The sequence below is a fragment of the Anabas testudineus genome, chromosome 9 (genome assembly GCF_900324465.2).
Source record: "Anabas testudineus chromosome 9, fAnaTes1.2, whole genome shotgun sequence".
Taxonomy (NCBI): Eukaryota; Metazoa; Chordata; class Actinopteri; order Anabantiformes; family Anabantidae; genus Anabas; species Anabas testudineus.
In genome coordinates this window covers 20,897,021-20,911,768 of record NC_046618.1, presented here as the reverse complement: position 1 = coordinate 20,911,768, position 14,748 = coordinate 20,897,021, and the positions used below count along the sequence as shown (strand labels likewise).

The following is a 14,748-nucleotide window of genomic DNA, read 5'->3' as shown; positions in this document are numbered from 1 at the left end:
GGTGTTAATTTTCACAATAAACCTCCGCACATAGACATGTGTTATTAACCAAGGCATGACTAAAAGCTTTTGATGCCAACGTTATACTTTTAATATTAACCCACCACATAAAAATAGTTTAACATGTGTATTTTAAGAACACTTTAAGAAAGCCTGTTAACTTACCGGTACCTTAACACAAATAATGGCGTTTCCCTCTGTTTACACTCTTTATGCGTAGCTTAGCTTACTGGGTGTGACTCTAGCTAAATATTTACTGAACAGACATCAGAGTGGCGTCAATCCTCTTATCTAACTCCAAGACAGAAAGTGAATAAGTGTATTTGTCAAAACGTCACACTGGTACTTTAAAGACATTCTGTAATTGCTCATTTACATTAGTTTATGTTTCTTACATTCTCTGATTCACAATATGACAAATTGAATGTGCAGTTATCTGTTGCAGCTTCAGTGTGTAATTCTCTAGGTGCAACATGAAATCATCCAACTTTCTTTTCCATCAGTTTCACAATGATTTACAAGGAAGGATTTGTCATGCTCTCTGATTTGAGCATTAGAAGATTGCATGGAGGACACAGTTTTCCCTGCATAGTTTCATTTCATAATTGGGACTGGGGTGTAGTGGGAAACCTGCCAAACATCAGCAAGACATGGTGTATTAGCAGTGACAGGGCACGGGGTTCTCTTGTTTATAGTCTGAAACGTGAACCTGCAAACATACATTTTTCCTGCATTCTGCAGTCTGAAACCCAGTTCATGGACTGTGTCACTTTAGATATGTGAGACTATAGAACTGTTTCTTTTTTTTCCACTTGGCCACAAAATGTTTTGCTGCTGAAATGAAATATGACGTCAAGATATTTTTCATCTTCTTGTAAACAATGTAGCCATACCAAAGTTTGCATCCTCAAAGTGTGGTTCTCATCACCAGTTTACGCTCTGCATATGGTGGATTGTGGTTCTCACATTGCATTCCCTGAATAAAAGAAACAAAAAGACACCCATCAGAGGATGTTTGCAATTTTGTCAAGTTTGAAATGGAAAAAAGAAAAACAGCTAGAGCGTAAAAACAAGTCTGGCCTCAATATACCCGACAACCCTAAACCCCCTGGAGTTGTTTGTGTTCAGAAAGAGTTTTTGGATTGAGGCTGAATCAGTGTGATAATCACTTATAGAGTCCTTTGAAGGCCAGACTCAGGAGAAAGCACCCTACTGTACCACATCTATATGTTCAGGTAATTCTTCTATTCAGGTGCATTGAAAGTGACACGATGTGACTCATTTCCATCTCCGGATGATTCGCACAAACTGATGCTCTGTTTGGAGACATTATTTTATGACAGGAAGTGCAGCATCGGTGGTCAACGACCTTCTGGTTTCTGGCTCTGTGATGCAAATTTCTGACCCAGCTGGCAGTAAAAGCTGCATTAGGAAATTCTCCTTTTGCTCCACAATATCAGCACAGAGTAATATTGTTAGACAGTCTTCTAGTCAGCGCCAAATAGTTCAGTAATAAAAATAAAAACTACAAATTCTGAAAGTATAATAGACCGTACATCAAGTGTTACACCTAGGCAGGATACACTAACTGGTCACTAAATTGTAGTTAAAAATAGAACTTATTAGGTGTTCTTGTATTAAAGTCATATCTGAAAAGGAAAAAATAAGTTGTACAAAAAGTTTTGGGAAGGATGGAATTAAGCACATGCATTTATCCAGGAATGTTTGCAAAGAAGCTAAAATGTCAACTCTTTCTCCTGCAAGTGACAATTAACTGCAATCACGTAGGTTTTACATTTTCTGTTGAGAATTAAAATAAATGAAGAGATACAAACATATTGATGTTTTTTTTCTTTCAAAATATCTGATGTTGCAGTAAAACATCCAGTTTTGTTATTTCAGTGTAACTTTGTTACGGTTGTGTTTAGGCACTCTTATCACTTGGTTAAGGTTAGAGAAACAAACAACATTTTGGTTAGACTTCAAACAAAACCATGATCTTTTCTAACCTTAACCAAAGTGTTTTTTCTTGCCTTAACACAACCTCACCCAGCAGACTGTAATTTGTAAGAGACAGTGTTTGGGTTAAATTTGAATTTGCATCCACTAAAAGTTTGTATTTTTTTAACGTGCAATAAAACAGATATGCAGATAGTAACAATTAAATCTAATTCATTACATCACAACCAGTAAATCAACTTTTTTTGTCATTATTTTTCTACAAGCAAAGTTCTTTCAAATGAGTTTTACTACATCACCCAATAAATCCGTCATTTTAATAGGATTTCCCAAAAATGGAATGATTGCTTGTGCAGGGACCAGGCCCTGTTTTACGAGGACCAATGTGCTTTAGGTATGGTTTTTGGTTTTGGTTTTGAAACTTTTTGAGGCAGTATTTTTGCCCTTTGAGGCTAATGAACATAAATGGCTGTCTTTCACCTCACTGTGTTGAAAAAATGGCTCCTGGGTTCATGTTCTACCAGCCGTTCTCATCTTGTGCTCACAGTTCGCTCCTCCTCTTCCCTTCTGGTCAAACTGGATGAACAAAGCAACCAATGCAAACACCCAAAGGGAGAGTAATAACAAGCTATGCAAACTGTCATCTTAAAGGATAATTCTAGCTTTGTACATCATCATCATTATTATTAGTAGTAGATTTCTCATGTTATGTTGTCTCTGAATGAATCTGCGCTCATGGAAAAGCGATCACCATCTGGGTCTTTTAATTAAGTTTAATTAAGATATAACTGCTGTTCAGATCTGATAGCACAGTGACACTGGAACAGAAATCTGACAGGACAAGAAACAAAAGAAGTCAGGGGTCAGACATGTTTTTGAACAAACCCTCAAGTTAGCCAGGAGCAGACAACAAAGGTGTTTGGTAAATTTACAGCCCAGACTGTCTGTTACCAACATCGATCACAGTTTACAGACGTTCTGGTTAAACTTTGACCTGTGACTGTTCCTACTCTAGGTGTGTGCACTGTGCAGAGAGGGATGATTACAGAAAGATGTGAGGTATGTGCTGTATGAAATCAGTTCAGATAACTCTGAACTGCTGCAGTGTTATCACCATCTCTGCAAACCTCTACAATTACTTGCTTAGTACAATGTTACTGTACATGACAACGTGTCCCAGTGATTCTAGTCCTGATACAAACTTTACTGTGCCCAGAAATATATTTCATCTTTTCATTTTCTCTGAGTCTGTTTTCGATTATTTTTCTTTTTGTTCCTCTTTTTAAAGAGTTAAAGCTGAGCTGTGTTACAATAAACATTCCAGAGGGTGTCACCCACTCGGAGTCTAATTAGAGACCCGGGAAGACATTCAAGATGGATGATGGCTGTGTGTGTCAGCGGAGAGAGCCGGGGGAGGAGAGGTTGTGGTACGGCAGCGGCTGCTGGTGACGTGCAGGTGGCTGGATGTGAGGGTTAGCTTTTATCTTGGCTTTGAACATGGGTAAGCTCAGGGGCCTGTACAGGTGTGTGTGTGGGGGGTAGTGGAGGGGATCTGAGAGAAGATGGTGGTTGGAGGATTGTTACTGGTACAGATGGGGCCAGAGGCAATCCTTTATGAAGGGGAGTCCGCTTCAACAGCTTTGCTGGGGTCACCGAGTGACACTAAAATGTGTATTGTGTTGAGAGTGAAACCACTAATCATGTGGATCCTATAGACACTGATGTGGCCGCATGAGGAGGGGGGGGGCCCGGGTCACACACACTTCAGACAACAACCAGATGCTTTGGTTGAGTAATCGCATTGACTCACTGTGTCCCTCACAGGAGTAGACACATGATGTTGTGCGTCAACGTGTGTGCCAGCGTGTTTTGTTTTTAATTAATGTAGTGAGCCAAGTGATGGCAGAGATTATTTTGGCGCTGAGGAGAAGGATGCTGACAGCAAACTGTGACTCAGTGGTGAAGTCAAAGGAGGAGACCAAATCATTCTTCTTCTTCTTGTCATGTTGCTGCCAAAATCAGAGAAAAACTGAGAAGCGATTTCAGAAGGGTGTACACTTTCCTAGTCCTCTCAATTTACCCTCACAACACAGTGTGTTTCTGTGTCGATCTACAGAAACATACTGTGTTTGTTTGTAATATGTAGAGATATTCAGCTTTGAGGTTCCTACTGAAAACACCCTGCTGCTTGCTGCTGATTTTTCAATATCACAATATCGTTCCAGAAATAATATCCACAAAACAATTAACTTGGATTATTTTACACTAGAAATACTTTCTACTTTCTATGACTCATTTTATTTTATTCTGCCAGCTAGTTTTGAGTAATTGTTGTGGAAGTAAAGTACACAATTTGTTTTTGGAAATACATTCTGCTGTACAGTATGTGTACATTTTTAACATGTGGGCACTGCAAACTAAATCCCAGTGATCTTTATTGTACTGAAGTGGTAGCAGAGACGTTAATGGTACAAAACAATGAAGACAAAAACTTTAAATGTTTAGATGCCACCAAAGAAAAGTGAGAAAATATGTTCACACATCTGTGTGATTTTGGTAAATGTTACAACAGCATTTCTACAAGCTAAAACAGTCTTGAGAGGATCAGGTATAATATAATACATAATACAATTCTCTCAAATGCCAAGAACAGAAGCCTAGAAGGAAAAATAGTTCTCACCACAAAGGAGAGAAATGTGGCATTAGGATTCAGGGCCAGGCACTCGTGTTTACTAAGACAGAGGAAGGACATGACATGGTCTTGGCTCCAGAATTTGGTGAATTTACAGCATCTTGGCCAACGTCTACATCAACTATGCATGACTTCCTATTGACAGGCAGGTCAGGGATGCCAAAGAACTTTCTGATACATCTCAATGGATTATTTTTGCGGTGACCTCCAGCCTCTTCTTGCATAACTCAGCAGGCTGCGGAGCTCACTGCAGCCGCCGGTGCTCCGACCTAATAAACCTATTATATTGTCATACTAATGAACAGTCAAACAGTCTCAGAGCTTTATCTGTAGAGAGAACGAAAAACAACAGAAATACAGTTACTTCAGCAGACTGCAAGGAATGTGGCCAGGCGGCGAGTACAGACAAGTCCAACATGTGATCACAGACTCTCTCAGAGCGAGCAAAGGAGACAAAGGAATTCATGCTATACCACAACGGCACAGCATCACACACTGATAACAGGGGTGATGGGAGGTAATCACGTACATCCAAGTTAATCTTCATATAGACGTGGTGGTTTTGTCCCATTTAAGAGCACATATACATATCACATGCTATTAATAATGATAATAATACAGTATACAGGACATAGTGTGGTGTAGGAAGAAGGATTTGACTTTACTCAAGTAACATTATCTCAATAAAAAATACTCAATTCATTTAATATTGATTCACAGCTATTTTTCAATAATTCACTTGAGCAGCTTCATCAAAGTTTCCGACTTTGCAAGTCGCTTTGGCTCTGGTTGGATTTTGGACAATTGGAGTTAAATTAAAGAAAACAATGTGAAATTTATTACCTGAAGTAGAATCACAGTATAAAATAGCAGAAAATTAAACTACTCAATTATGAATACTGGACTAAAATACAGTAGAGGAATAGCAGTACTTAGTTATATTCCACCGCTGATTATATATACTGTCAAAACATTTACTTTAGGCTGAAGCCAACTGTTGTGCAGTTTCAGGAAACGTTAGACCTCTCAGTCACAGCCATTGTAAACTGTCAGTATGGTTAAGTTGTAATAAACCACTTTCTCTGAAGCTCCGGTTTTTACTGAAGTGAAGTTTTTTACCAGCAGTATTTCAAGGCCGCACTGTTACATTTCTCAAAAGGGCACACGTCATGCTAGATTACTTTCCCAGCGCACCCCCATCTCAACCCTGTCGGTTTTGGCAAAATGAATGTTGGGCTTTTTTCTTCCAGAGCAGTGAGATCATGCTGGATTTTCTATTTTTAGGCTAAACTGGCTGCTTTTTGCCTCGGACACTTCACAGTGCTGCATGAGGCGTGCGGTAGGACACAGGAGGGTGCTGTTTCACGCTTTCAGATCGGGCTGCCTGTGTGAAACAGTAAAGAGGTGAGAGGTACTTACAGTACTACACACACACTAACACGGCATGCACCTGTTTCCATCCGGTGAATGAGATATGACGCTCTTTAGTGGAGACATGTAGGGAATGCCATTCACGTAGCGACTACCCTACAATTAGTGTTCATTCACATCCTGATTTTATATTCTCATCTGTTGACTTTCATTTGTGCTGAAATAACAGCAGCTTTATTAAAATATAAACATTATCTGCACATTTCTATCTGCAACTCCCATAAATAAACCATCCTTTTCTGTGGATTATACAAAATAAATAACTGTGAGCATTAAAAAAAAGTAAAACTCACACAAAGAAAGTCTTTGATTGCCAAAACTGTCCCCAGGGACGTGTCCCACCAAAGATGTAACTTATTATATTATTAGAAGAAAATATAAAGACTGTTTTTTGTTAACAGATTTCTTTGATGACAACTCCAGCGGCAGAACCACAAATAATGTTTCTCCCCAAAGAAATACATTTTAATATCACTATATATTGAATAAAACAATTTCCTTAGCTTCTTGAAATCTTAATGAATGTACACTGCATTAAGAGACAGTATAAGCGTTGTTCTCCCAAGGTCATGTGAAAATCCATTTCTACACTGTGGCTATTAAAATGATGTATTGCTGAGGTCTGTTAACGTGTCTTTATGTGTGGTTTAGTATTGTGTATGACATAAATGAGGGTTATGAACTTAAACTTCATGCACCCCAATTAGATTTACACCCCAACATAAAAACCAAAACAATATCCCCAGAACACCCAGCAGGGACTTTTTGTGCATGATGACTTACAGTGATTAAAAACAGTTTCTACCCCCTGAGAAAGTTTTCCTGTGATATTAAAGTTATATTAAGTATATTTCTGTGGCATGTGCTTTAAATCCACTTCCAACTTGCACTAAACTAACCTGCTCTTCATGCACCACAGAGTCCACCCTCCAGCCCCAGTCCCCGCCAGCCTCCATCTCTCCTCCTCCTCCTCCTCTTTTTCTTTCTGCTGCTTCCCCGGCGCTGCAGGTTGAATCTATTGCCCCTATTTCCTGTCACATGGGTTAGAAATAGGATCCCTGCTTTCTACTATCTGGTCCTGTCTGCGCGGTGTCAGAGTAGTAGTAGCTTAAGGACCTGTCTTGAAGTTCAGGGACTTTTAACGCCGGCCCAACACGACTCCTGCACAGACTCCGACAGTCAGTCCACCAGTCAGCCGGCCTGCGCATCCGTTCGTCAAGGTGCACTTCACCTGAGAGCCGGTCCAGACTCCTAAACCACACGATGGATTCCTGGACAGCCACTTCAGCTCTTCTTCTCGCTGGGTTTATATCTTCTGCGGCTTTTAGTCATTTCGACACCGGTATGTGAAACTTTTCTACTCGCCTTCTCTGAGGATATGTTCCGATAAATATAGGCTACACATCGTCGCCAGTGTCTCCCAAGTTGCTTTTTACGCGCCGAGCGCAAAACCTATTGGAATTTGAAGAAATACGCACCAGAAATCCAGTTTATTGAAATGTTACTGTGATGTTTTCTGGGTTGATTTGGATCATGTCACCGCTGCAGTCGCAGCAACTTCATTCATAGTTCGCCTTGGTCCATGTCCTGCTACGGCACAGTTTCTCTACGTGCTGTCTTTAACTTAAACGTTGTTTTGCAGCCAGAGCAAAGAGGGAAATCGTTTTGCTGTTTTGTTTTTCTAGTTTAAAGAGAGTGAGGTAATGTGAGCAGAGAGACTGGTCGGATCAGACGTGTTACTGTTGCCTACACACCTACAGGGTAAACACATGTGGTCCAACTCGAATAGAAAGGCGTCCTCAGACCTGTAGAGCCTCGACAACGACATCACGCGTAACCGGGGTCCATGCAACTCTGCAAAGGGCTCATCCCCCGTTACGCAGTGTTAAATATGAGGTTTCGATTGAATCAGAGCAAGGATTGACTTTTAAGTCAACCCGGTGGACTTTACGCATCAGACTCCCACAGTGAGCGCTGATGTTTGTTACCTGATCCGCATCATCTGCTTGTTCTGTAGCTCATCAATCACACATCACAGCATCGATTGTTCACACTCTGACGGATACGACATGTTCATGATCTCTTCATCTCCATCGCAGCATTAATATGGGCTGTATTACTGGCTATTGTGTCTTTAATCGAACCATACAGACCCCCCCCTTCTCCCCTCTCCGCACCGACATGAACTTAAAGCCCTCGGCACAGTCATCTGATATCATCCATTTAATTTACCATCAACTTCTGACTAATACGCGGAGCTATGGTTGCGTCTTTCTGCAGAGCTTCAAAGTTGCAGCCGGATCCCGGCTCAAAGCTGCTCTCCCGGAAAATATATTGTTTTAATGTGAATATCTAATAATGACGACCACACAAACCAAGCTTCTCCTTGCTGTAATTTGCGCCGCGTTTCATGTCGAAGCAGCAAATCCTCATGCTTTCCTTTTTAATTTTTTTGTCTCTTAATTATACCCCTCGATTTCAAATTAGAGGGTCCGCCATCTGGGCTAGTGCGTAAGTACTCCCATGTGTACCTATGTATTAACAAAGTATTTAAAGCAATGGCATTCCCCCTCATAACACTGGGGAGATGAAGTGCCAAGTCTCTGTTTAGTTTAAGTCAGCTGTGCCATATTTACTATACAATAAAACAATCATTTCATGCTTTTACAAGAAGTCAGTCTCTTGTTGTAAATACAATTGGTAACTGTCTTCTGGTCTATTTGCTGTATCCTTGCCAGATGCCCTTAATATGTTTAGATGGTCTAATTTAAAAGGTCAAACTGAAAGGGGAAACCTGACACTTAAAGGAAAAGCCCACCTTCCATCCTCCTGCTGTGAAGACGCAGCTAGTTTATCTTTCATTCTCGTTTAATGGTTTATTTTTATTATAACTGCAGATTATTTGCTTAATGTCTGCAGCTAACGTCGACTTTAATAGCAGCAAAGCGTTCATGTAGACCGAACGTGGGTGGATTTTCTCTGTCAATCTTAGTTAACGTTTGATACAGCAGGCCGGGGAAATGTGGAGACTCCAGGGGAAGCAGATGACACATGTTGAGGAAGAGTGGACACAAACAGGCAGAGCTGCAAAACAGCTCCTGGACTGCGTTTTATTAGTTGATGTGGGTAATGTGAATATACTACTTAAGCTTGTCCCATGTGGTGTAGTAACATCCTCACAGATTTTATGAATGTGGACATGTCTGTCAGAAGAATCCAGGACACGTCTGTGGTGTTATTAAGAAGTAAAGTCTGAATTCTTAAACAGCTGAGTTTACCATTTAGGTCACGCAGCAGCATTTTTTTGTTGTTGTTTTTTATAAATTCTCTGCAGTAAACCAGCCGATGCTGTTTTGGTGACAGAAAACAATTATACTGGAGTGTTTTCATCGACGTGGTAGACATTGCAGCGTCGCATCAAGCAGAAGTTCATTAGCAGGAAAAGTGTTTTTCACCTTGAGCTGAGGGATAATCATGTGCTCAGTGATATGCACTCACACAAACACCCAGAGGTGTGTGTGTGTGTGTGTGTGTGTGTGTGTGTGTAGAGAGGAAAAGAGTGGGAATGCGAGGTTGGACATCTCATGTTGGCTGTGGTTGGAGCAGGTAGGTGCTGTTAGTCAAGCACGCTGTTCTTCCATATAGCACACTTCGAGAGTGTTACCTCCAATGACTCTTCTTCACAATGTTTATGATTTCTCTTCCTTCTGAGCTCAGAGGCTTTATAAAGAAGCTCCTCCAGTCTCCCACATGCTGCTGTGTCTGACTGCGGCCTGCCGTTGCTTACTTGGCAGCTGCTTAGGCCCTTCACACAAATGCGCACGCAAGTGGAAGCTGAACCCTGTCAGAACTGTCAGGATGAGTCGTAATTGAGTTGCTCTATAAGCCGGTAATGATGTAGCTGAAAGTGTTGGGAACAGGCTCAAGCAGGGAATTATGTTGTTCTCGATGTTTCTGGTATCCATGACCGGTATGGGGCCAGAGGTGATGGTGGTGGAGAGACCCACAGTGCACCGTGCAATTTGTTTATAGAAATCATGCATCGTGCTTTTGAAATATAGGATGATCTATGATTTATTTTTGATGATGCTGCCAATGTTGCTTTTACAGAAAGATGGCTCACCCTTAAAATGATCCCTTCTGAATCCAGTGGCACCGTGAGCAAGCTGTTTTCTTGTTAGTACATGCAGGGATAACCTATAATCACTTTTAGCAGGTCTTCACCTGACGTTGGACCATGTTCAAAGGAATAGTTCCACATTTTGGGAAATATGGGTTTTTCCTTTCTTAGTAGGAGTTTGAAGACAGGTACGACCATCATATCGTTCCTTAAGATGTGACATTACATCCAGCTGTCACTTAGTTTATCATAGCATAAAGGCTACTGAAGCTTCCAACAAGCAACCATAAAGCTCATGAACCCAGTTTTACTCGGTTTGTTTAATCTGTGCAAAAATCAAAGTGCAAAAATGACAAGTTAGTGACTATTTCTTGGCTCAGCGCCTTCCTCAAAGCTCCTCTGCTGTTCATATGTCATTCTTTATACGGATAAAACATACCGGATATAACGTGATAATCAGAGGGCTATAGATGTGTTGAAAGGTGGATTTTGTTCCCTTTGGGGAGCGACAGGCTAGCTGTTAATCCCTGTTTCCACTCTTTGTGCTATGCAAAGCTAACCAGCCTCTTGCTATAGCTCCATATTTAATAGACAGTATCTATCTTATCGTCTTTTCTTGTGAAACTCTGGGCGCTTTTGTTGAACTGCTCACAGAGCTTAGTCATACGCTGCCTGTGACAAGTGATTGTAGGAAGGCATTGCAACCTGTCATGAGGCTTTTGTTCATTTACCTTTAAAGGAAAACTGTTTTCATTGTGTCGAGCTGAGGCTTGAAAAGGACTGGCTGCGACATTTTGGCAATATGGAATACACTCTCATTATGTGATCACTGAAGACAGCGCTGTCAGAAACAAAGCCAGTTGAAGAAAACATCAGGTTAATATCAGGCTGTGCTCGACCAACTGAATCTTGGACTAATCAGAGAAGGTTAGAAGAGCCTTATGGGCTTTCTTCTCTTCTGCAGCCTTTGCCAAGTCTCTGTTTAACTAGACACACATGAAATCACTTGTAAGACCACATTGAGAAGGTTTGCAAAGGCTTGATTTCATCACAATGCAGTGAGATATCTTATCAAACTAACTTGCCACAGGTTAGGTAAGGTAGATTATTTCCAGATTGAACCAGAGATACTTGAGCTTTTTACTCCCATTCAACACGTTGCTTTCTGTTTTTCTTAAAGCAGTGCAGGATCCAAATAGAGTGATTGGTGCATGAATGACAGCATGTGTTGTTTTCTTTTCTTTGTAGCCCGACCTGTGTTTAAGCTGCTGCATAAACTGGCATGACGTTGTCCTGCGCTCTGCCAGTCCCATCTCACCCAGCCGCAGACGGAACTGGGCGTCACTGTGCAGCGTAGTGGGCGAGGTTTAAAACGCTGCACAGTGTGGTTCGCACACAGGTTTTGGACTGGAGTTTTTAGTCCTGGCAACTGATATGTAGCTACTGTGCTCACTAGGACGACGTGTTATTGATATGAGGGTTGAGGACGTGGGTTGCATTATTTTCAGATGTTTGGCTTAGCGACGAGTCAGAGCGCATTGACGCAGTGTGTTTGTGTGTGTATATGCTCACCTGCCTGTAAAACATAGGGGAAAGGATATGTGGAGCTATTTTTTTAATGTATTTACACATATGAAAGTCCAGTATTTTAGTATGTTTTTGTGTGCAAACGTCTTCTTCTTCTATGCCATGTGTAGAGCTGAGGTCTCTTGCAGTCCTGAGTGAATTTTAGACCTTGGAGCACCTAAGCTGAGGAAGGCTACCTCACCATAAAGAGTTTGCACAGATGTCATAGAGTTGTCAATGTTGAATATGTCTTTTATTGAGCAGTAGGTACTTGCTTGTGGCCTTAAAGCGTAAAGCCTGAGGTTCAGAGCTGACAGTTTGGATATTATTTTAATTACATTTAAAAAAACTAGTGAAAGGTTGCCATCACAGCTGGCCAGAGCCTAAGGCATCTTCAAATTGCTTATTTTAACCAACCAGCAGCCCCAAACGCAAAAAATTAAAGTATGAAATGATAGAAAATACGAAAAAGCAGAAAACCATCTTAGTTAGAAAGAAAAACAACAAATTTGCGACGTTTTTGACACAATTAATCAGCCAATAACTTCAGCACTACATGCGTGTGTTTATGTAAAGTTCAGATGTAAGGCAGCTGCAACCATCTGGAGTCTATAAACTTCCAGTGTTCCTGCTTAAGATTTTAAAGGGGCCACGTCAAGTGTCAAACCAAGAGGTCTCACATCCTCTATCTCCTATGTAACCCCTCTCTTTCTCCCAAACACACACACACACACCTACCACACACAAATTACCATATGTTTCCGACTGTTCCACGACTCTCCTACACCCACACTCAGACAATCACTGTATCTGTCTCGATTTAATTCACTTCTTACTTGTAAATGCAGACCATACACTGCAGTTTATGACTGGTCTTTATCAACCTTTGTAACCCTTGAGACACAGGGGTCTTTGTGTGTGTGTGTGTGTGTGTGTGTGTGTGTGTGTGTGTGTGTGTGTGCGTTAGAGAAGAGAGAGAGGGGGAGAAGGAATGAGATACTTTGAATCGTCTGCCTCAAAACATAATAACAGACTATCTTCAGCCGTTTGAAGACACACAAGCTTGTGTTGGCAGAGGTGATTGCGATGGAGCGTTGGTTTGAGGAGAGACAGCGGGTTCTTAAAGAGTTTAACATAAGGGCATTCGGTGTGTGGGTAAACCCTCTGTGCTTACTGTGGGGAGTGTCAGAGGGCATTATGGTAAGAGGGTGCATGGGGTCTGGGTCTCAGATGTGGGCCTTGCGGTCACCCCCTCTTTTCCGGTACGGAGATGGAGATGGAAACCTCTCCTCCCATGGTGAGCTTCTGTGTAGCAGACACAAGTTCAGGCAAACCACTCGGGTAGATTGGTGCACTGTGCTGTACTGTGAGAGACATCCCTAAGAGAGTTCATTATTAAGGATGTGACTGGATTTTAGGTTTCGAGAGTGAATACATTTTTGCAAATTAGTCTGGTTTGGTGGTAGTTTGTTGGACTTTGGTTTAGATCTCTGTTGAGTTAGGGTCAGGAGTTGGACTAAGACTTAGGATTAGGTTTTACATTACAAAGTAAATGTTAATTGAATTGATGCCCAAGTGCACAGAAGCATGAACAGAAATTAACATTATTTGAATTAAAAAGTATTGTAATACTGTATTTAGTATAGAGTAATAGACATCAAACATCGGAGATAATTATAGACAGTATGTGCTTTTTTATTCAGCATAATGTAAACTGTATTGAGTGGTAGGTAACTACTAGAAAAACAGAAGTGTCACACACTATATTATGTATAGATATGCTATATTGTTTACTCATACAAATGGCTTATAGAGGAATACATTTTTAAAAGTACTGCTTTTGTTTTGAGTGAGACACAAAGTGTTCACCCCATACCTTCATTTTATTTACCCAATCTCACAGTGTCCATATATAAAACCAGGCAGAGTAACCGGTGAGAACAAGGCTTTTCCTGGTATATTATATTTTTGTACTCTACATATTTGCATGTATTTTACTTACAGACTTCAGCTTGTTTTGTTTTATAGGAAACTGGCTCATTTTTGTGTGTGAACTGTTATTGGCTGTAGCCCTACAAATCTAGTGTGAACAGAGCACTGTTGTACACAAAGTGACAAAAATGATTAATATGAAGGGATTAATTCAAAGGCATTTCAGTGAACTGTTTGGACTGCAATGCCAGCATGGAGAGAAAAAACTTTACAACAAGGTGTGGATTAGTTAGAGGATTATCATCATCATAGATTATGGTCTTGCTATACAGGGGTTTTGTTGTTTTTCTGACTTTTGAAATAATGTGAGCCACTTGTCTTTCACTCAAGGGCGTGCAGAAGTGTTTGCATCCATCACAAGACAGAACAATTAACCAAGGACACATGGTTGCTTTTACTGTCTATTCTCTCATCACTCTTTCGAAGGATGGATAAAGGGATGAATAGTTCTCTAAAACCTTACACTTTGTTAAATGTCATGTAGGTTGCACACAGGTTCAGTCATTATGTCTTCCCTTTGTGTTGTGTCCATGTATAATCGGCTTCACACCAGCCCATATGGAGCCAATCGTAAATCTTAGATGGAATGCACCGAAAGTTTTGCAAGACAAGAAAACACACATATCAACTTTGACTAACAATGGGCCTGTAAAATGGCCAATGACAGGACAGGCTGTTGAAGACATGGTAGAAGTGTTACTTTAATTAAAAGTTCACGACAATCAAATTACTGATGAAACTTATCAGTTAGTATTTTGATAAAATATGAAGAATTGAAAAATTATTCAAAGAATATATTAAAAATAATCAATAAAAGAAATGTTAGAATCAATACAGGCAAACATTTGCTGCATGAAAACAATGTGAAGGACTCCAACGGTGGGGGTGTGTTGTTCTATGTACAGGCGAGACATTGAAATGTGATCTGAGAAATCCAGTTGTATGTATTTAAACCTCATCATCACAGCACCGTGGTTTGGTATTGTAA

At 40.6% G+C, this 14,748-nt stretch overlaps 1 protein-coding gene across 2 annotated transcripts in view; it reads left to right on the top strand.

Annotated features, from left to right (window-relative positions):
* Nucleotides 1-7,069: 7,069 nt before the first annotated feature.
* The window catches only part of kremen1 (kringle containing transmembrane protein 1), a 51,579-nt gene continuing 43,900 nt past the window's right edge, over nucleotides 7,070-14,748 (top strand). The window contains exon 1 of one of the 2 annotated variants that reach the window (XM_026342655.1): nucleotides 7,070-7,424. In XM_026342655.1, the coding sequence (XP_026198440.1) occupies nucleotides 7,346-7,424 (79 nt within the window). In that variant the 5' untranslated portion in view covers nucleotides 7,070-7,345. The remainder of the gene's footprint in view (nucleotides 7,425-14,748) is intronic. The other variant, XM_026342656.1, reaches the window with a different exon arrangement.